Genomic DNA, 23,917 nt, shown 5'->3' with positions numbered 1-23,917 from the left:
AAAAAAAAAAAAAAAAAAGATAATGTGAACATTACTTCTTACACATCGATGTGTGATAAAAATTTGATGGCAAAAATCTTGAGGTCATAGTCTCTGGCTGACACCTTTAGATTCACATATATGGACTGTCCACCCAGTGGAGCAGAGGATGGTGTTCTTTTATGAGAACTAAAAATGAATGGCCATCCTACTTCTTAGGAGGGAAGGGAGGCTAGTGTTTTCCTCAGAAAACAGTTTTGTGTCCCTTTTAACATACAAATAGATGTGTTAGATCCCAAAGTTTAGTGGTAACATATACCATAGATATGCTTATCATAGAAAAACTTCTAATATGCATATGTTTCAATGGAGTTACTACTAGCAGTTCTTCATGACTATAAAATATTTTTTTTAAAAATTAAAATGTTTCTTTTTCTGTAAGCATTGAAAGTTTCTTGTAAGCCTCCAAGATAAATTAGCTATAAAACATAATTCTGTCTATGATTTCAACTTGCTTTATAGAATTGTTGCATTAAGTAGATGTTTGGGAATAGCTACAAGAATGATTATTTCTGTATTAGTCTAGTTTCTTAAGTCATTTAAAGAAAAGTAAATATCAAATTCAACTATCCATTGAAACCTCTCCTTTAATTTGTTACGATAATATTGCCCTCAATGTGAGAGTGCCCCATGGCATGCAGTTATCTGGAAGTGGTTCTGAGATGTTATGGTACTTGTTAAAAAGAACTAGATTCAGATTTTTATGTTTCATTTTATAGAAATGAAGTAGCAGTTTCTATTGTCATACTTTCGTTGTATTATAAACCACATTTTTGTATATTTTAAGGAATGTAATAGACTATTAAAGAGTCTTAAAAGTATTATTAAATTATGTTTTAAAAAAAATTACAATAGGAAAGAGAGCTGGAAGCAAACAAAAAAGAAAAACTGAAAGAAGCTCAACTTGAAGCCGAAGTGAAATTGTTAAGAAAAGAGAATGAGGCCCTTCGCAGACATATAGCTGTTCTCCAGGCTGAAGTTTATGGGGCAAGGCTGGCTGCCAAGTACCTGGATAAGGAACTGGCAGGAAGGTACGTAGTACTCGGGATGCTTATCCTCTCACGTGACAAACTGGATCAGTGAGGTTGACTCTTACCTCTTGTGGTAATGGAACATTAATCTTTTTTCTCAGAATTGTTTCACAGTTGATTATAGTTTACTGTTGTTAAATTAATATTGACTGCATTATATATTGCAGAGTTATTTACCCATAATAAATAAATATAGTTTACACACACATGCTCTGATGGTAACTTATTGTGAAATGGTAACAACTCTATAGAGCAGCACTTTTCATCTATGTCCAGCCTTGAAACATAACAGGTGATGTTCACAGGTACAGCAGAACTTCCATAAGGAATGTTTTGTGTGATCACAGAAATCCAATCTTTTTGTCACTCAAAGAAACATGTTGGAATTAAGTTAATGACAGTGATTTTGTCACAGTAATACACAGTTCTTCTTGCCTTGATTTTGTTAAGTTATGTATAGTTATAGTTATATATAGTGTCTCACATCTATAATCCTAGCACTTTGGGGTTTTTTTGTTTGTTTTTTTTTGTTGAGACAGAGTCCTATTATGTTGCTCTCAATAGAGAGCTGTGACATCACAGCTCACAGCAACCTCAAACTCTTGGGCTCAAGTGATTCTCTTGCTTTAGCCTCCCAAGTAGCCTGGACTACAAGTGCCCACAACAAAGCCCAGCCATTTTTTTTGTGTGTGTAGTTGTCATCGTTTGGCAGGCCTCGACTGGGTTCAAACCCACCACTACAGTGTATGTGGGTGCCACCCTAGCCACTCAGCCACAGGCACTGAGCCTAATCCTAGCACTTTGCAAGACTAAGGAGGGAAGATCACTTTAGGGCAGGAGTTCAAGTCCAGACTGAGCAATAATAAGACCCCATCTCTACAAAAGATAGAAAAATTAACCAGATGTGGTAACACATACCTGTAATCGCAGCTTCTCAGGAGGCTGAGGCAGGAGGATCACTTGAGCACAGGAGTTTAAGGCTGCAGTGAGCTGTAATGTTGTCACTATGTTTTACTAGACTAGAACAATAGAGAAAAAGACTGTCAAAATAAAATGACATTAAAAAATAATAATAATAGGTTTGGCACCTATAGCTCAAGCAGCTAAGGTGCCAGCCGCATACAGCAGAGCTGGTAGGTTCAGATCCAGCCCAGGCCCACCAAACAACAATGACAACTATAACCAAAAACTAGCTACTTGAGAGGCTGAGGCCAGAGGATCACTTAAACCCAAGAGTTTAAGGTTGCTGTGAGCTGTGACGCTATGGCACTCTAGCTGGGGTGACAACTTGAGACTCTGTCTCAAAAAACAAATAAAAGTAATAATAAAATAGTAAAGGAAAAAGTAAAATAAAATAGTAAAATGAAGTAAAATAAAATATTTTGTAAAAAGAAACTGTCATTAAAAGACATGTTTTCAAACATTTAATCTTCTCCAAAACTAATACTTAACAGTGTCTGAGTTTAATTAGTTACTTGGGTTATATCAAGACACATAATACACATTAATTGATATAATTCATGTTGTTATTTCTATTTAAATATGTTTTTAAGATGTATTTGAATGAATTAAGTATATAACTAAAGGCGTTCTTACTAGTTCCTGTTTTGAAATTTTTTTAAACTGGCTTTCACTTACATGTTTTTTCAGTTTTCATAGATATGAAGTATCTTTGTACTTTGTACCTTCAGAGTAAACCCTTGGGAAACTATGTACTGATGCTAGTGCCTAGTCCACCCCTCAAAGCACTTTTTATAGGATGAGTTCATGAACTCAGTTGTCAAACCTTTGTATATGCATTCCTGCTCTACATCTGTGCCGGCATCTATTGTTCTTGGACTTTTTAATAGAAGCCTTTCTAACAAGGGTGAGGTGGTGTCTTATTGTGGTTTAAATTTGCATTTCTCTGATGAGTAGTGATGTTGAGCATTTTTTCATATGTTTGTTGGCCATTTGTCTTACCTTCTTTGAAAAACTTCTGTTCATGCATTTTGCCCACTTTCTAATGGGGTTATTTTTTTTCTTGCTGATTTAAATTCTTTGTAGATTCTGGGTATTAGCCCTTTATCATAGGTATAATTTGCAATTACAGTAGGACCTCTGTAAGTTGACCACCCAGGAGACTGTAACAAACTTGTTAACACAAGAACTAGGCTTCTTGTACTTAGAGTACATGTGGTACAGGCTAGTCTATAAAAATTAGGCCAACTTAAGGAGATGGTTAATGTAGGGTAGTGGTCAAATGTGGAGGTTCTGCTGTATTTCTCCTATTCTGTAGGTTGTCTGTTAGCTCTGTTGATTATTTCTTTATCTGTGTAAAAGATAAAGCCCATCTATTTATATTTGTTGTTACTATAATTGCCATTGGAGTATTAGTTATAAATCTTTGCCTAGACTTCCTACATTTTCTTCTAGAATTCTTATAGCTTCGTGCCTATGTTTAAGCCTTTCATCCATCTTTAATTAACATAGATGGAATGAGTGATGAGAGTTAGAGGTCCTGTTTCATTCTTCTGCATGTGCATTCTTCTTCACCGTTTGTTGAATAGGGCTTCTTTCCCTGGCGTATGTCATCTGCTTTGTGAAAGATCAGTCGGCTGTAGGTAAGTGGTTTTATATCTGGGTTCTCTATTGTTCCATTGATCTATGTCTCCATTTTTATACAACTACAGTGCTGTTTTGGTTACTAAAGTCTTGTATTATAAGACTACAACTCTTATATCCAGTTTGTTCTTTTTGTTGAAGATTGCTTTGGCTATTCAGGATCTTTTCTGGTTCCAAATAAAGTGTAGAATTTTTTCTTCTAGATCTGTGAAAATATGCCATTGGTGTTTTGATGGGGATTGTAAGTCACTTTGGGTAGTAGAGACACTTTAACACCATTGATTTTGCTGAGCCATGAGAATTAATATGTTTTTCCATGTGTTTATGTCATTTGATTTATTTCCTCAGTGTTTCATAGTTCTTGTAGTAGAGATCTTTCACCTCTTGGTTAAGTATATATCTAGGTATTTTATTTTCTTTGTAGCTGTTGTTAATGGTATTAAGTCCTTGATTTGACTCTCAGCTTGACTGTTAATTGGTGTATAGAAATGCTGCTGATTTGTGTATATCGATTTGGTAACCTGATACTTCACTAAATTTTTTTATTAATTCAAGAAGTCCCTTGGTGGAGTCTTTGGGTTTTCTTGATTCAAGATTATATAGTCAGCAAAAAGTGATACTTTGGCTTCCTCTTTCTCAAATTGGATATCCTTTATTTCTTTCTCTTAACTGATTGCTATGGCTAGGACTTTCACCATTATGTTGAATAAAACTGATGATAGTGGGCACCCTTGTCTTGGGGTTCTAGTTCTTGACGGGGGGATGCTTTAACTTTTCAACCACAGTATGATGTTCGCTATGGTTTTGTCGTGTATGGCTTTTACTATTTTGAGATATGTTCCTTCTATACCTAGTTTGTTAAGGATTTTTATCATGAAAGGGAGCTGGGTTTTGATGAATGCTTTTTCTACATCTATTGAGATGATCATGGGGTCTTTTTTTTTTTTTGCTTCTTTTTATGTGGTAAATCACATTTACATATGTTGAATCATCCTTGCTTCCCTCAGATGAAGCCCACTTGCTCATGGTAGATTATTTCTTGATAAGTTGTTGAATTCAGTTTGCTAGTATTATACTATTGAACATTTGTGCATCTATATTCATAAGAGATATGTTTTATAGTTTTCTTGTTGTCCTTTCCTGGCTTTGGTATCAAGGTGATACAGGCGTCAAGTCTCTCATGGGGTGATTTCTACCAAAATCTTGCTCCTTCTTGTTCTGCTCAACAGATTACTATGGACTCTCTGGTAGGTCTGGCACTTATCCCTCAGACTTAACACCTGTGCTTTGTTTTCTTTTCAGCTAAGACTTTTCCTTCTTTCTGAGGCAATTTGGCAAACGTTGTCTCTAGTCAGCTATCTTGCCGCCTCCTATGATCCCTCTTTTTAAATATGAGGGACATCAGGAAGTTCCTGAGTATTGGTTTTATTACTAATTGAGATTTATGCAAAAGCTGCTTAGGTTCAGTATTCTGCCAAATTCTCTGTAGAGTAAGCATAGTGAAAATCCAACTAACTGAACTCTTTTCCCAACGTGAAGGGTCCAGCAAATACAATTACTAGGACGCGATATGAAGGGACCTGCTCATGATAAGCTTTGGAACCAGTTAGAAGCTGAAATACACTTGCACCGTCACAAGACTGTGATCAGAGCCTGCAGAGGACGCAATGACTTGAAGCGACCAATGCAAGCCCCACCAGGCCACGTATGTTTGCCTTGTCACTGCTTCCTGCTCAGCCTCCTCCTCCTTTCTTTAACCACAGGGTTTTCCATTCTTTCTTTTATTCTAGTGGTGTTTGAAACCTTTATTTTAAAAGTGGAAGTGAGATTCAACTTTTTCAAAATAGAGACATATTTTAAGTTTCATAGAAATTTTAGTAGCTCTTCACAGACTTACTAATGCAGAAAAATGATGTTTTGCAGACAGTGAAGCTTGCCTACCAAATATATGTTGCTAGTCCTTTAGATCCTGTTTCAGAATGTTCCAGGACCATGGTGGAACATGTTTGAATTGGTTTTAAGCTTAACTGATAGCATATGATCATACTAATGATTTGGCAAATACTTTGGGCTAGTTCTTTAAGGGAATTTTTGGTAACTAAGTCCAAATGTAGAATTCTGAACTAACATTTACACCTGTTTGGTCTTGGATTAAGATGGAATTTGAGATCTGTGTCCTCTTGTGTACTTCTATAACTACCATTGCATAGGAGCTTTCCTTTCTATCTGGATAAATCTTTATTACATTTTATTACAATATCTGCTTAATAATACAGACCTTAACATATGAAAGCATGTTTCTTACCCAGTGGATCACACCTTAGTAACCAGATAACCTATCACCATAGATAGTAAAATGGTTTGTTGCCTGTGCTAAGATCATTGTAAGATTGATACATGCTTAGAGTTGGTGGAATAGGAGTGGGGGTTTCCATAAGCACTTATGCCATTGTCTTCTCCAGGACACTGGTGGTTCCATTAACTTCTAGGTACAATAGATTTGGGAAATAGAGAGTTTAGGAAGAAGACATGGTGCTTTGTACCAGGTGTGTCTGAGTGATAAATGCATGCTTATGAAAGTAGCTAAACGTGAAGCTCAAGTTTTATGTAATGGTTGGGTGGCAAAAGTTATTTTGTACTAAATAAAGGAGTTTCAACTTTAACCGGGTAATCATGGGACTTCTAAATAAAATAGCAGACTTAATAAGATTTACATTTTTTGACAGTTACTTTGGCATAGTGAAGAGGATATATTGGAAGAGGGCCAGATTGGAGTCGAGGAGGTATGTTAGAAGGATACTATGGTAATCTAAGAAGAACGTGACAAAGGCAGGGAAAGTGGCATTTGAAAGGAATGACAGGTTTGAGAGAACTGGAAGTAGAAGGACTTTTTTGTGACTGACTGCTTTTGGTTAAGTAGATGAAAAGGAAGAGTCTAGGGTTTTGGTTTGAGGAGTTGAATGAGATCTGGCATTTCCATTAATAAAGGAAATAGAGGAAAAGAAAGGTTTGGGAAAAGATGATGAGATCAGTTTAAGACATGTAGTATTTGAGGTACCAATGGAACATCTGAGATGCATCCATTTGGATATGTGATTCTAGAACTCAGAAGAAAATTCTGAGTTGAAAAAGAAATCATCCATCTATCGTAATTGAAACCATAATATTGAATGAGTCACCCAGGGAAAGAGTATAAAGTAAAAAAGAAGAATAGGAGGCCAAAGATAGAAACTTAGGGAACGAGGGCAGGAAAAGCATCACCAAAGGAAGGAGTCTGAGTCGGAGCTGTCAGACCTGCTCAGGCCACCTAGGAAAGTCATGTAATAGAAACCAGGGGTGAGAGTGGGTTTCAGGATGGGGTAGAGTTGATAGTGTTAACTTTCAAGTAAGTTAATGATAAACATGTTGATTGGATGTAGCAATATTTGTTGCCAGGGATCATAGAGAAGAAAAACCCAATTATACAGCTAGGGGAAAAAACCTACATTACAGAGATCAGAGTGCTGAATGTGGGTGGCCAGGAAGTAGATGTGGTGAGGATGGACTTGGCAGGTAAGGAAAGGGGGAGAAGAGGATAGTTGTTAAAGAAGATGTGAAGGATCTGACGCGTTTTTTTGTTTTGTGTTTGAAACATAGTCACTATGTTAAAGCCAGGAGAGTCTTGGAATTTTTTATCCACTGAGTAGAAAAGGAGTTTAAAAGAGAAGGAAAGAGCAAAGGTACCAGAAAAAGAATTATTAATGGAGTAAGGTCCTTTATTTAAGAGATAGACTCCAGAGCATCGGAAAATGAAGAAGTAATTAGTAGTCCAATTGGAATTTTTCCAACTCTTCAACTCAATTAAAATGATTACAAATTTTTAAGATATTTTCTAATTAAGATAGTTACTGACTTAATTTCTTGAAGATATTTGTTCATCAGTTAATTCTTATCAGTAGTTTCTTTTGTAATTCCAACAATTTAAAAGATGTATCAATATTTTAAAAAATTATAGGCAAAGAGGTAGGAAAGTCATCTAAAAATTTCACTCAACTAACAGAATAACTATTTTCATTTCTCTGTTTTATCTATTAATTATTTTGTTAACACTGCATGAGTATCCTTTCCAAGAAATTAATGTAGATTTCTAAAAGCAAGTTACGTAGCATGTGTTTACTCTATTTTATATGCTATTTAAGTGATACTAATTTCTCTTCTTCCCTCCATAAGGATCAAGATTCCTTAAAGAAAAGCCAAGGGGTTGGTCCAATTAGGAAAGTTCTCCTCCTTAAGGAAGATCACGAAGGCCTTGGCATTTCAATTACAGTAAGAAGTAGTGCTTCCAGTCTCCTTTTCTGTAGTTTCTTGTATAATTATCACCTTTGTTGAACATCATTTGAAACAGAGTATTCTGAATAGATAGTTTTTAATAATTAAATTTATCCCTATAAGGCTGGGTGTGGTGGTTCACAGGAGGCTGAGGAGGATGGATTGTCTGAGCTCAGGAGTTTGAGACCAGCCTAAACAGAAGGAGACCCCGTCTCTACTAAAAATTGGAAAACTAGCCGAGCATTATGGCAGGCGCCTGTAGTCCTAGCTACTTGGGAGGCCAAGACAGGAGGATCACTTGAGGCCAGGAGTTTGAGGTTGCTGTGAGCTAGGACACCATGGCATTCTGTCCATGACACAGAGTGAGACTCTATCCCAAAAAACAAAATAAAATAAATTTATCCCTATGGGCACCAACACTTTTCACGTAAACCTGTTTTTTTGTTTTTTGTTTTTTGTAAATCTTCCTAACACTGTTAAGTGTGCCTTTAGTACACATAGCTTACCATTTTTGTTATGACTGGCTACATAGTTCTATACCTGTGATGCCTCTGGGAGCCTTTGGGAATAGATGCGGCTGTTTTCTGTGGTAAATGGCTCCAGATTGTGTTATTCTTCCCTCTAGAGTGTGTGTTATTTTTCTCTTGTCTCATTTCTTTTTTTATTTTTTTAGTGACAGAGTTTTACTTTGTCACCCTCAGTAGAGTGCAGTGGCATCACAGCTCACAGGAACCTCCAACTCCTGGGCTCAGGCGATTCTCTTGCCTTGGCCTCCCAAGTAGCTGGGACTACAGGCGACCGCCACAACGCCTGACTATTTTTTGTTGCAGTTTGGCCAGGGCGGGGTTTGAACTCGCCACCTTTGGTATACGGGGCCGGCGTTCTACCCACTGAGCCATAGGCGCCACCCTCTTGTCTCATTTCTTAGCTGTCAGGTTTCACTAGCTTTTGGACCAAAATACTATATATTCTTTTTTTTTTTAATTTGATGCCTTTAGAAATGGTTGTTTTAGACAACATCCCTGAGAGCAGTCTACTATAAGGTACAAATATTTGGAGTCAGTCAGTTATAGTCTCAGTGCTTTACTGAATAAGGTCAGCTTTATTTTAATTTGCATTTGGTAATAGTTAGGCACTGTGTATATTTATTTGAATTCTGGTATTGCTTACTCTAGAAATGTTTTTTATAATACAGTTTATCTAATATATATTCATTGAATACCTACATTTTTGTAATGCACTGCCCTCAGAGAGCATAAATTTTAGCAGGAGAAATAAGACATACACATGGCTCACGCACATATGAAACTGTGATATGAGGTAGAGAGTCATCGGTACCAAGTACTGTGTTTCTTCAATTCTACATTGCATGTTTTCTTACATTTTAACTTCTCGTACAATCTTACAATTATTTTTGTGGTACATAAAATAATTTATCTTACTATTCATGGTGATATAGATTTGACAAAGTATAATGTCAAAGTATAATATAAGTTATAAATATAATGGTCTGTGGAGTACTAATTTGTGTTTATTTATATTCAAGAGTTTAGCCAGTTTGCCCTTTAATAATGATAACAATAATTTATTTATCATTACCTCAGTAGTAAATATAATTCACCCAGCATTTATACAGTACAGATGCCTATTGAAAGTGATGTTTTAGAAAATATTTTATCTCTAGAATCACCTGTAACTGTACTTTACAAAGAGTAAACTAATGTACTGCCTTTTGTTGTTGTCAGGGTGGGAAAGAACATGGTGTTCCGATCCTCATCTCTGAGATTCATCCCGGGCAACCTGCTGATCGATGCGGAGGGCTGCATGTTGGGGATGCTATTTTGGCAGTCAATGGAGTTAACCTAAGGGACACAAAACACAAAGAAGCTGTAACCATTCTTTCCCAGCAGGTAAATTCCCTTCATGTATTTAAAATTGGATCTATGAATTGGTTCTTTTTGAATCTATTGAATACTTTATATCTCCCTACAGGGTTTCTCAAGTAGTAAAGTCTTTATAGAAAGATACTCGTTTCCTTTGATTTAGGCAGGACTTTTGTAGATGACATTCAGTAGGATTTACTGAAAATGAACCATTTTGTTTATTATTCTTGCATAACTTGGAGCAAATTACTTGAGTCACCTGTGCCATAGCATCATCTGTGTGGTGGGATTAAAACAGAGCTGTGAGGTTCAAGCATGTTAATACATATAAAGTCCTTGGAATACAACCTCACACGTGGAAAGCAATGTCAATGATGATTAAAGCATAGTATATACTTTACTTTTTTTTTTTTTTTAATTGTTGGGGATTCATTGAGGCTACAAGAAACCAGGTTACACTGATCGCATTTGTTAGGTAAAGTCCCTCTTACAATTGTGTCTCGCCCCCAAAAGGTGTGTCACACACCAAGACCTCACCCCCCTCCCTCCTTTCTTCTCTCTGCTCTTCCTTTCCCCCACTCCTCCCTCCTCCTTTCTCTCTCTATAAAGCATAATATATAATATATGTATGTGTTGTACATATGTACTGAGTATAAAGTATTGCAGAAAAGACAGTACTAAAAGTGAATTGATTTTAGTCATAGAATATTTGAACTGAAGGGATCCTTAGAAATCATCTAGCCTGACTCTCTTATTTAAAATGAGTAAATTAAGGTTCTTGGAGACTAAAAGATTTATTCAAAGTAAGCCAAGAATTGAGATTCATATTCAAGAGTCATATCTGTTATCCAGTGTACTTAAAATGTTGTGTTTATTTTCCTTCAAGAATAGGGGTGAGGGAATTAGAGAGGTGTTGGTAGTTTATTGAGGTGTTTCTTAGATCATTAGTGTTGTATGCCTGTGTAGAATTTAACCTGAGAGTTGAAAGTGAATTTGTAGTTCATCAGTTGAACTCTACATGATGCATAAATCTCTGCAATGTCACTACTTAAATAATTGCATGGTGGGAGGACTCACTTTTTGATGATCAAGTATTCTATTCCTTTGGTGTACAGTGGCGATTTTTAGAAGCCTTTCCTCCTATTAATCCTGAAATCTGTGTCTCCATGACTGCTATTCACAGGTCTGATTCTGTCATCTAAATCTTTACTAAAAACTGGATCGTTCTTCTCTCTTTACTAGATGGTATTTTTGGCATTGTCTGACAGAGATCTAAGAATGCTACCCTAGGCTCTTAAGTTAGTGTTTTCTCAGCCCAACTTGCCATTCATCCAGTAGCACAACTGGATGAATTACTTGAGTAAGTTGCTTAAAGTTGTGGGATAACTGTCAGCCGTCCTAGAGGAGCTGCCAGTGGATAGTTGTAAATGCTAAGCACCTGTTAATTCTGAGGTATAACCTTAAACTGCTGGGAAAGGGAAGCACCAAAGAGAGTAACTTAGTGGGTAGCTGTCAAAGTGGTATACTTTCTTTTGAACAAAAGCAGGACATTTCCAGAGAGTTGCAAACCCCAGACTTGTTGGTATCGATTGCAGTCTCTTATTAAATAATAATTGCGGCTTGGAATTTTCTTTTTACTATACAACAGTGTGTAACTTATTACTTGAATGTCCATTTGTTAAAGAAGGACAAAACAATTACACATTTAGTCTATTACAGTAGAAAGATCAAGAACTTTGGAGTCACATTTCCGTTTTCCTGCATTCTTGTTTATCACTTCACCAAAGTTGTCTGCTCTCTCCCGGATTCATTCAGTTGCTCATTCACGTAAAATAGACTCTAACAGGGTTATTCTGAGGATTAAAGGCTATAATTTTGCACAATAAGTATAGTAACTATGATTAACACTAGACAGAATACCTTTATTAATGCTGTGGTACTTGGTGAAATTTAAAAAGATTCAAGACCTATTCAGTAAGAAAAAAGGAATTGTCATATAGGGGTTTCTTGAGTTAGTTTAGGAAAAGGTTGTGCAGTACCCTTATGTGCTAGATTATTTAATAGCTGACTATTTGGATGGATTTGCTAAATTGCTATGTAAAGTACAAAATGGCAGAATGACTTTAAACTGGAGACTTGTTCCAAAATTCTATAAATTTAATAAGTATGTTTTTAATTTTAGATAGATTGGCAAAAATATTATGATCAGTAGAAAGAACTATGATAATGTTTAAAGGAAATTATTTGTAGAGGGGATTGATAGAGTTGCTCTGAACATAATGACCTCTCAGGCCCATTCTAACCTCTTTAGATTCTAGAATTGCATTATTTTTGTTGTCTGGAAAGACTTATCTGAAGTCTCCCTACTCATAAGCCTCCCCCCATAGTTTGGAAATCTTTTTTTAGTTACGGTAACAATAACTTGACTTCCTCATTTTCATTTCCTTTTTAGAGAGGAGAGATTGAATTTGAAGTAGTTTATGTGGCTCCTGAAGTGGATTCTGATGATGAAAACGTGGAGTATGAAGATGAGAGTGGACATCGTTACCGTCTGTACCTTGATGAGTTAGAAGGGGGCAGTAATCCTGGTGCTAGTTGCAAAGATACAAGTGGGGAAATCAAAGTGTTACAAGGTAAAAATAACTCTAAAAATTATTACTTTATTAATTTTTAATAAATTATTTGAAATATATAAAAGCCTCAGATGTTTTTCAGTCACACTGCCTTATGATGGGGAAACCAAAGGAATGAATAGTTTTCCCTTGCTTACACCGTTATTATACTCGAGTAACTGTGCTAACGTTTTATTTACATGTTTTACTAGATTGATCTTTGATTATTAAGTGCATTACTAGTTACTCAACTATAAATGATCCTTGAAAACTAAATAAAATTCAATTTTTCTAGACTCTGAAACAAAGACAACATGCTATTTCGAGTAGACATATCATATTGTAAGTCTTTCTGTCTTAAAGGTAAATTCTTCTCTCATAATATTGATACAATGAATTATAGACTAAGTATGAATGAGAATTGAAGCCGTTGTCTTAGGAGTGCTATTAGAACCAGGTTGTATTATCTTGAGGATCTTTGGTTTGGTTCTTTTGCTATCATTTATATACATTTGAAGGAAAAAAATTACCATTTTCTTTTATATAAGAGTACCAATTCTCAAATTGTGATCCATGAATCCCTGAGGGTCCCTGAGATCTTTCAGGGGAGCCTATGAGGTAAAAATGTTTCATAATAAAACTAAGACATCATTTGTCTTCTTTTGCTGTGTTGTTATTTATACTGATGGTACAGAAACATTGAGGTAAAATTTCTGGTGCCCTAGCATGAATCAAGGCAGTGGCACCCAACTGTACCTAGTAATCATTGTTTTCTTTCTTGTTATCCATTATAATGGTAAAAAGAAGAATATGCCAGTTTCACTTAAGAATATTCTTTTCGGGCTTAGTGCCTGTAGCACAGTAGTTATTGCACCGGCCACATACACCTAGGCTGGTGGGTTCGAACCTGGCCCTGGCCAGCTAAACAACAATGACAACTGCAACAAAAAATATAGCTGAGCATTGTGGCGGGTGCCTGCTAGTCCCAGCTACTTGGGAGACTGAGGCAAGAGAATCACTTAAGCCCAAAAGTTTGAGGTTGCTGTGAGCTGTGACTCTATGGCACTTTATCGAGGGTGACGTAGTTGGACTCTTGTCTCAAATAAATAAATATTCTTTTGGGGTTTTTTTTTGTTTTTTGAGACAGAATCTAACTTTGTCACCCTCGGTTGAGTACCCTGACATCATAGCTCACTGCGGCCTCAGACTCCAGGTCCTCCCAAGTAGCTGGATCTATAGGCACCCGCCACAACACCTGGCTATTTTTTGACATGGAGTCTCGCTCTAGATCAGGCTGGTCTCGAACTGTGAGCTCAGGCGATCCCTGGGCCTCGGCCTTCCAGAGTGCTAGGATTACAGGCGTGAGCCACTGCTCCTGGCCTAAAAATATTCTTCATGTAACAGTAGAAGTTGTTGTATTAAATGTTGACTTTGAGTACATGTTATTTCAATATTCTGGTGAGGTCGGAAGGAAGCATAAAGCATTTGTTTGCATACTGAACAAAGATACTGGGCTCAAGGAAAAGTACTTAAGTGACTAAATTACTAGCTGAACTAGTCATTTTTTTCATGGAAGGCAATTTTTACTTGAAAGAATTACTGAAAAATTACTGTTATTCAGACTATTTGGCAGTCATTTTCTTAAAAATGAGCATAATTCATCACTTCAAGGAAGATAACTGACAGTATTATTGCCAGTGTTAAAAATGTGAGCTCTCAAGTAAAAACTAGAATTTAGTAAAACATGTATTAGTTTTGTGAGCTTGACAGCTTCCCAACACCTAAGAACTTTTCTAATGAGATTGATGGTGATATTAATGAATATTGGTTTTTTGATAGAATAAAATGAACTGTGTCAACTTTTGAACTTGCTGCATGACTTGGTAATACAAAATTTTTCAGATGACCAGTGCATAATGTTACAAAATTGTTAATGGGTAAAAGATCCATTCAAACTGCAAGATAGCAAATAGATTATAACAGTGTGTGAGAAGTTCATTGATAAGGGTTCAAATTTCACATTGTCAGATTTTGGTTTAATACCAAAGAAGAATATTGACTGTTATTTGAAAAGGCTGTTAAAATACTCTTCCCTTTCCCAACTACTTATCTGTGTTAGGTTCAACAACTTACGTATGTGAAGGTGAACTTTCTTTACTGTTAACAGATGGCGCAGAAGTAGATAGGAGAATCTAGTTATCCTCTATGCAGCCATCAAGGAGATTTGCAAATTTCTAAAGTTATGCTGCTGACTAAAATTTTTTTCTTTGGAAAATAGAGTTATGTGTCATTAAATAAATATGTCTTTCTATTAACATTTATTGAATTTATTGTCATTTTTAACAAAGTAATTTTTTTAGATTTCTTAGTTTTAATTACTAATTTGAGAAATATCAATAGCTATAACCCACATAAACAAAAGCTCTTTGGAATTCTCAGTGCTTATTAAGAATGTGAAGGCATCTTGAGATCAAAAAGTTGGGAGAACTCTGAATATAGTTTTATGGTGTGACCTGTTACCCTCAGTAAACCAGTGTGTTATGAATGGTCTACACAAAGATAGCAGTAGCAGTTGTTCTCCTCTTGCATCTTGAGCAAAACTATTGTAACAATATATCAAAACATTATGTGGTTAGGCACCTGGCTATATACAGTTTCATTGTATTGTGCCCTTTTTGCTGTATGCTGTCAGGATTAGAAAACATGTCCCTTTCTTTTTTGCAACTGAGACTAGAAGCCTTCTCTTGTCATCCATGCAGACACTTAAAATGTGACTTAAATAACCAGTAATCTATGCTTATATGATACATTGCTGTTGACTGACTCAAGTCAAAAATGTATCTATTGGTTATTGTTTAGCACATGTCTGTAGCTAACTACATAGGTGTTGTAGCTAATATTGATTTACAAACCTATTATCTGTTTTGTAGATTGACTTAAATTTTAGCTAGATATCATTTTGGCAACACAGACAAACCCACAGCTAATATTTTACTGAATGTTGTAAAATTGAAAACTTTCCACTTAGAACTGGAACCAGACAAGGTTGTCTTCTATCGCCACTACCATTCAACATAGTGCTGGAAGTTCTAGCCAATACAGTTAAGCAAGAGAAGGAAATAAAGGGCATCCAAATGGGAGCAGAGGAGGTCAAACTCTCCCTCTTTGCTGATGATGTGAGCTTATACTTAGGGAATCCCAAAGACTCAACCACAAGACTCTTGGAAGTCATCAAAAAATACAGTAATGTCTCAGGATATAAAATCAATGTCCATAAGTCAGTAGCCTTTGTATATGCCAATAACAACTAAGATGAGAGGTAATTTAAGGACACAGTCCCCTTCACAATAGCTTCAAAGGAAATGAAATACCTAGGAATATACCTAACAAAAGAGGTGAAGGATCTCTAAAAGAAAATTATGAAACCCTAAGAAAAGAAATAGCAAAAGATATTAACAAATGGAAGAGCATACCATGCTCATGGCTGGGAAGAATCAACATTGTTAAAATGTCTATACTTCCCAAAGCAATCTACCAATTCTAAGCCATCCCTATTAAAATACCAACATTGTACTTTCAAGACTTGAAAAAAATGATTCTGTGTTTCATATGGAACCAGAAAAAACACCGTATAGCTAAGGCAGTTCTTTTTTTTCTTTTTTTAAATTTTGCACTAAGGCAGTTCTTAGTAATAAAAACAAAGGTGGGGGCATCAGCCTACCAGACTTTAGGCTGTACTAAATAGTGGTCAAAACAGCATGGTATTGGCACAAAAATAGAGACATAAACAGCACATAGATTTTTAGTGATCAATTAGTATGTGCCTGTGTGAAGCAAAGTTAAATGAAGTGTTATGAAAGGAAAAATATAAAATAAAAATGTGATTCATAATTCAGTAGATATTTGTGCAATATAAGTAAAATTGAATTTTACTGTTATACCTATCAATTCTAAGTTTCATAGAAAACTTGACAGGAAATTTAATATAATTTTTAGATAAGTCTAATAGATATTTTAAAATCTATACAGTATTTGATATCTGCCATAACAAGGAAGAATTCTCATTACTTTATAGTGGACATTCCTTTGGTATTTTTGCACAGTTAAAGTATAAAACTAAAGTTTTTTTTAGATCAGAAAGTATCTGCTTCTCTTCTTTTCCTTTCTTTCAGGATTTAATAAGAAGGCAGTAACTGATGCACATGAAAATGGAGACCTGGGAACTTCGAGTGAAAATCCTCTAGATGATAGTGCTTCGAAATTAGATGATCTGCACAGTCTGTATCATAAAAAATCCTATTAAATTGACTGTATCTCCAGACGAGATTGGTAATCAGACTATTCTGAATTTGGGGCACTAAGGCAGATGGTGACAAAGATGATACAAGATCAAGGGAGGCTGGTTTTTGCCTAAATGAAAGGAGGGTACCTCAGGGCTTCATGTGAACAATTCTAAATGCGAACCCCTCCCCCCTGTTTTCTGTGATATACCATAATTAGCTATTGCATGTAAAGCAATTTTGATTTTCTTAAAATTGTAAGCACCAAAGCATGTGTTTCCCAAAGGGGTATGACTAGGCTATTAAGCACCAAATGGAACACTACTGTTTTATTTGGCACGTTTTCCATTGTAGGACAGTGCTAACTGGAATTTTATAAGAAATAACCTTTAAATACAGAGAGTAAGTGAATTCCTGTTATATATTTCTGAATGTTAACTGTGGTGTTTCAGAGGACAGAACTTTACTCAGTGAATTGCAGAAATGTAGGCATATTTTTTTCCCCCCACTGGAAGAACAGTTGTAGGCTTGTTTAAAAAAACTTCATTGTGCATCCTGATACCTAAATTAATTCTTAATGATCATTTGTTGAAATGAGTTTGCCTTTCCACTTTATTCAATGCAATCCAAAATAGTTTTCTTTAAGCAATCTTTTATCAATCAGTGCTGCACTAGAAATAGTTTCTGAAAAGTTACTGTACATTTAACTTTTTGGTTTTTGAAAGAAATAGAGAAGGGGTAAAAATATCTGTTCTCAATTATGTTGATCCGTGCATGGTGTGGGAGCTTTTACCCATTAATGTTTAGTCTCAAGTGCTTATTTTCTGGGATCCATGAAGGTCTTACACATTGTGAGTTGTAAAGTTTGTCTTGTGATAGTACTGGCACTTAAAGATAAATTTTGCTGAAAGTAAAAGCTCAAATTTATTACTATGTCATAAAATACATTGCATTCAAACAGTGGTTTTCTCTCTTAGTAGCTAATTCACCCATCTAAAAAGCTGGGGGCAAAGGTGGGCAACATGAGGTGAAGGCGTTTTGATGTGGTACTTGTTTGGTTGGGTTTTCATGTCAGTGTATGTTTGACTAAAGTACTTTTCATATGCAAACTATGAATTTGCTAATTCTCTTACCCCAGGAGTAAGCATAGAGTGCCTCCTCTCTTTTTCACTGTTCTGCAGGCCCTTATCCCCTGCTGGGCAAAGTCAAAACCTTGCATTTCAAGAGGTGATAGTTTTGCTAATATCACTGTCTTAAAGGATATATATGGAAGGGACTAGTAAGTGGGAGAAAGCCTACTAGGCTTTTAGAATATTACCAGTATCTTCATTTGTAGCGTACAGATGTTCTATGATAAAACACGTTTTCTTGTCTTTCCCAGATGCACTATATATTTGTTGAAAGGTAAAATCTATAATATGTATATACTTTATTTTGTGATTTGCTATTTATAAATGTAATGTCTTAACTGTTGCTCATTTATGGTTTGTTTTGGGTGGGTTTGTTCATCTGTATATCACCTTGTTAATTTGTGATAGAAGCACACTTCTTAGTGTATATTGGTACTGATATTAAAATACATTGTAACATAACGTTGCCTCTAAGCAAAAGCTAGTATTTAATTGTACAAATGATAAGCAAGGTACATGTGATTGTTTGCTCTTGACAGGGTGGGCCTCTTAAAAGAAAAAATTGTTCCGTATGCATTCGCCCATGCCAAGCACATACGAGGGCTGTCCAGAATGTATCCAGCCACACGTGTCTCTGTTTTTCTTCCTACATGTCTGGGTACTTTCCGGACAGCCCTTCAATACCCCATGCATGACACGAGATTTGCAAACTGGATTTTAGCCACTGGATTTGTTTAGTCAAAAAAATTTCCATAGTAGCAGGTCTGAAAATTTCTTTGCTTTGACATAAAACTATATTCTTCTTCTTAAAACACAGCCTGGCATGGAATGACCATGACATTTTTTTTCAGAGATTATCCTTTATCTACTATGATTGAATCCTTAGAAAATGTAAGCTACTGCTATAACATTTTGATTTTTAAGAACTACCTAATAAATGTATAAAAAAGGGTTTTTTAGAACCTTGAATTGAAATTTTGTGAGGTTGCTATGTTATTTGAGGGGTTGTATGAGATGGTTACTCTCAAGGGCTGATAAATAGAATGAAAAGTGTTCCGAGTAGTTTAAAATTCTGCAGGTCACCTTCCTTTTCAGTCTTGCATCACCTGCAAGCCTACAGGAGACACTGTTGCTCAGAGGCTACTGTGAGTTTCCCGTTAGGTGTTGTAAAAGGAACTTTTAAACTAGGTACTTTCTAACGCCTAACTAAGGCGTTAGAGGATGAACTAAAAATTACAGACTTTGGGGATGAACTAAGAATTATGACTTTTTCCAAAGGACTAAGAACAAACCAGTTTTAATATTTTCACATTTACAGGAAAGAAACTAACACTAAAGCTTCTAGAATAAAGCCAAACAGATAAGGAGAAAACTGTTGTAAAACCATTCCAATGAAAAAAGGAAAGACAAATACACCCATGCATACAGAAACACAACAGTTGAGAAAATATTTTAATGGGACATGAGGGGGGTGTGTGTATGTGTGTGTGTGTATTTACACTTAACTTCTAACATTCTCTTCTGAGGTGTCTGTTATCAATGTGATAGAAAAGAAACATTGGGGTTGAGGGACTGTTGTTAAAAGAGGTGTAAGAAAGATGAAACTTCTGTGAGTCTTGGAAATCATAATGGAACAGTCATCAGAAATTAGCACATTTTGTCTATGGTGCTGGTTTTTCCTCACCACAGTGAATTTATTTTGTTTTTGTGTTTAGAAAAAGATATACTGGTTCATGTGTGAATTGTACATTATTGGACATCCTTTTTATGTAGTATGTTATTCCCACCTATTCAGTCTTCCTGTTATGGTCAGCTTCAAATCTACAGCATTTATGACAAATGTATTATATCTAGTTACGTTGAGTTTAATATTTTTTATTAGCCTGTAAATAAATAAAGATGGCATCGTCCACGTTAAAATGATATTAATCTCATTTTTTAATAAACATTTCGTGTTTCTTTTACATTAAATATTTTGGTTTATTATTTATTTCTAATAGCTTCTGTTATTTGTACCAATATGTCATACAGTTCATGCAAAGGATATAACTTAATTTTTTGTTATAAATATTGACAGCTGATGTTATCTATGGAGGTAGTATTGATAAAAATTAGAAAACCAATAGAGATGATATTTAAGAGGCTACTCTTCCACTATAATGTATAAATAAATATAAATATTTAAATATGTTTTTACATATAAGTAAAATTATGTGTAAAATAAATTTTATGAAACATCAATTAATGTAAGTCATATTTCAGAAAATGACTTGAGTTGTGAACATTTAGAGATACATTTTGTGACTAACTTTGATTTCGTGCTAATACATATATGCTTTCTGTGTGTTAATTTCCCAGTTCCCCATGTCATTCGAAACAAGTCTATTCTCCAGAACTTATTGTCCCCATAGGATATTGTTCAACTTACAAATGACTTGCATTTCCATTGGTTTTGATTTTTGTTCTTTTATTATTTTGCACCGCTGCCTCTCAAAGTGCCACCATGCCCAGCTCCATTTTCATTGTTAATCAGTGTTCTATTTTAGGTAGTTTTATTTATAAGAATAACCTTTAAGTTAAAAGTATTGCAAATTGCCATGTGCTGCTGGTGCTAAATATTTGCTTAATAATAAATCTTTTTCAGGTATCTTTTGAGAGCCATAAGGGTCGCAGCCATGAGAATGCATCTCTCAGTTCTCTTGCAGGAGGGAGCCTGGCTTAGTGAGGGCCCAGCTGCTGTGCTCTGGAATCCATCCCTGCGTACCTACTGAAGCTGAGCTTCTCCATGCTGCTGCTAGCCAATGACTGATCATGACAGAGACTCCCTGACTTTAGCTGAAGGACTCCCTGTGGTTTTTCTGAACCCTGTTAGGGGTACAGCGTAGTCTGAGTTGCTTTCACCCAACCTTCCTTCCTCCTTTCATACCTATACTGTGGTCTGTTTCCTCCTAGTTTCCCACCAGCCCCAACTCCCTACCTATTTTTCCTCACCAGAATTGTCTTTTATTTAATAAATCTTTTGCACAGTGAATGCCTTTGGTGTTGGTGTCTGCTTCTAGGAGAACCCAGACTAATACAAATGGACAAGTGAAATCTGAGGAAACAAGTAATAACATGGGGATATTAAGAACTGGCTCATCTCCCATTCAAAGGATAAAGTGGTTGATAAGTGGAGTTCATATAGTCCTTGACACAGGTTATGACTTGGTTTCTAGATATTTCACAGATGGTAGGTAGAAAAGAATAACATAGCAGGCCTGAATCTGTTGTCTTTAGAAAGGGCTGTTTGTGAGGTTGGCCCTAACTGTGGTTTACTGTGCCCGAAATGTTTGTCGAAATGATAGGGTTTGTGTGAACACCTACTTTCCTCTGGAACTCTGGAATTTTGGTACAAGCTAGGTAGAAGGTACTTACGTGATTAACGCCTTCTAAAATCTGGACTTGTAGGCTCAATCAGGCAAGCTTCCCTGATGAGCACTTTTTATATTGTTAAATATTGTTGCTGGAGGAATTAAGCTCATCCTATGTGACATTGGAAAATGACTCCTAGAGCTTGTGCCTGGGTTTCCTGTGGATTTGCCCATGTGCCTTTTCCCTTTGCTGATTTTTCTTTGTTTTCTTCTCTGCAGTAAGTCATAAGTATCAGTCTATGCTTGGTTCTATGAGTCCTAGCAAATCACTGAACTTGGGTTGGTTTTAAAGACCCCCAGATATAAGTGATAACTTAGGAAAATGTCCCCACGGAGGAGAATCCTTCAGAAGGTTCAGTAATAGCAGGTGTTTAAGAAATATAGGAGAACGATGTCTATAAGAACATTGGCTAATTATTGCTAGGTTGTAATGATGTCCTACAGAAGGGTTGGGGGAGCTCTCAAGTAAGCCTTACCTCCTGCAATGGAAGGATTGAATCAGCTGAGCTTCAGGCTGAACATGAATGTTAAGCCAAGCCATATATACCTTGTAAAAGGCAGAGCGCTGGTGGGGAAAACCTAGAACCTTGAAGCATGCCATGGGTACATCTAGATGGATGCCCCTGAGGATAATGGATTCTGCAGTCTCCACTAGATCCTCTGGTCTTGTGGAAGTAGTCCCTCCTTCTCTAATAAGACCTAATAGCTTGTTGATGCTGCAAGATGCTGGAGAGGACACTGCTTGTGGTCTCCCCAAAGTAATACTTGCCCCCATCTATTCGGTCTGCTGGCCTATAACTAGCATTAAATCCTAGCAAAGTCTGGCTGGGATGTTCTGGGCCTGATGAGGGTGGAAAGTAACTACACTCCCCAAATACAAAAATTAGCCAGCATATCCTGGCCAGCGCCAAGGAAATACTCTTGGGAATAGATTTTGAGGGTATTTGATCAAGGACTAAACTCATTAAAAGAATTTAAATTGGACCAAAAATCTTGTTCAAATTGGAAAAAAATCCAGCAATGTGTTTTACAAGGAATATGCCTAAAACATAAGGACAGAGAACATTTGAAAGTGATAAAAGAAAATATTTTCTCTAAAGGAAAGATAATATTGAGTTACCTTAATGTAAGGTAAAATAGACCTTTAAGATAAAAATCATTAAGGATAAATTAAATTCCATTTACTACACAGTTAAGATAATTCTAATGTCTCACTATATACACTAATTTAAAATAGCCTCAAAATATATAAAGCAAGACCACAAAAAATTATAAAAATCCATCATTATAGTAGGAAATTACAACAAAACTTTTCAAAGGAGGAAAGAAATGTCCAAAGAAATCAGGAAAGAAGATTTGAAGAGCAAAAGTTTGTTTTAACCTTTAAGTTAAGTGGACATTTGGTTGTAAAATACATACCAATGGCTTCTAAGAAAGAAGATAGATAACAGACTGTAATAAGGAAAATTAGGTAAAATACAGAACAGACACTAAAACTAGGAATTCTATGCTTTGAAAAGAAAGAATCTGCAATTTGGTGAAATGCCATCAGGGGGCAGCAGATTCCAAGTGTATTAAGCCTATTAGACCTGTGAGGCTTTTTGAAAATCATTAAATAGTCCTTAGGAGGGTAAATAAATTGAAGATTGTGAAAGTTATATCATTTGTCCAGGGTCACACAGCTAGCTTTAGAACCAAGATTTATCCTCTCCTAATTCTGCTTTTATAAGCCATAAAGAAGGAAAGGGGAAATAAGATGGAATTGTTAGCTTTTCGGTCTTCCTCCCTCAATTATTTTTATTTTTCTTAAATGATATAAAGTTTGATGACCCTAGGTTTGATCCAGGGGTGATTTTTATTTTTAAATATGATAGAGCTGGATATGAATTTCAAGAGAAATAGTTTTGTTGTGGTTGAGTGACCGTAGAATCCAAACTGCAAGAACTCCCCAAAGTTGCATAGGACATTTCTGGATCCTTGAGAATAGCATTCCCCTCAGAATACTTATGGAATAAATTAACTCTTGCTATATGCATACTGAGTCTTTAGGGAGCCAGGGAGCAACAAGGATATTTGTGACCTTTGGAAAGGTGTCATCCTCATCATAGCTGAGGGCATTTTCACCTTTACCTAAGGTTATAACAAATGGGTTGCTACTTTCTGAAAACTTTTTTTCTGAAAAAACAAAAAAAGCTTTTAGTCATGAAAAAAGAGTAAATGCAAATACACAAAATGAGATGACGGATATTGGGCTTGAATATCTTAAATAAGTCAATGAAAAGGTAGAAGGAAAAGTGGAGAACTAGACTAGGAGGGTTTGAGCTAATTTCAAAGCTGGAACTCTTGCTACTGACAAGAGTGTGGACATGTGCAGGGGTGGTCTCTGTGGGGTGGAGGTTACTAGACAGTAACCGTGTGGTCAAGAAACCGTAAAGGTGACATGTTAGACACTTAATTCTCCAACATGATTACCAAGGAAGAATGAAACGAACTTGAACTAAGTGAAACTCCTCAGTGAATGGGGAAGATGGCTTGGGAGATACTAGGTGCTACAACCAGCAGAAGACTAAGTGGTAGAGCTAGGTGAAAGAAAAGCTTTGACTGGGGATGAAGGAGTGAG

At 36.0% G+C, this 23,917-nt stretch overlaps 1 protein-coding gene across 7 annotated transcripts in view; it reads left to right on the top strand.

Moving 5' to 3' along the window:
• GOPC (golgi associated PDZ and coiled-coil motif containing) overlaps positions 1-20,918 on the top strand; it is a 47,276-nt gene extending 26,358 nt beyond the window's left edge. For 2 of the 7 annotated variants that reach the window (XM_012806330.2, XM_023513316.1), the window contains 7 exons: positions 895-1,070; positions 5,214-5,379; positions 6,401-6,457; positions 7,884-7,979; positions 9,728-9,892; positions 12,318-12,498; positions 16,650-19,807. In XM_012806330.2, coding sequence (XP_012661784.1) covers positions 895-1,070; positions 5,214-5,379; positions 6,401-6,457; positions 7,884-7,979; positions 9,728-9,892; positions 12,318-12,498; positions 16,650-16,780 — 972 coding nt within the window. In that variant the 3' untranslated portion in view covers positions 16,781-19,807. Of the gene's footprint in view, positions 1-894; positions 1,071-5,213; positions 5,380-6,400; positions 6,458-7,883; positions 7,980-9,727; positions 9,893-12,317; positions 12,499-16,649; positions 19,808-20,531 lie in introns of those variants that run through there. The other 5 variants (XM_003781622.3, XM_023513332.1, XM_023513328.1 and 2 more) reach the window with 4 other exon arrangements.
• Positions 20,919-23,917: the final 2,999 nt, after the last annotated feature.

The sequence above is a fragment of the Otolemur garnettii genome, unplaced genomic scaffold, assembly GCF_000181295.1.
Source record: "Otolemur garnettii isolate 467f Iridium unplaced genomic scaffold, OtoGar3 scaffold00002, whole genome shotgun sequence".
Taxonomy (NCBI): Eukaryota; Metazoa; Chordata; class Mammalia; order Primates; family Galagidae; genus Otolemur; species Otolemur garnettii.
The sequence above is the reverse complement of the archived record's forward strand: the minus strand, read 5'-3'. Positions and strand labels throughout refer to the sequence as shown.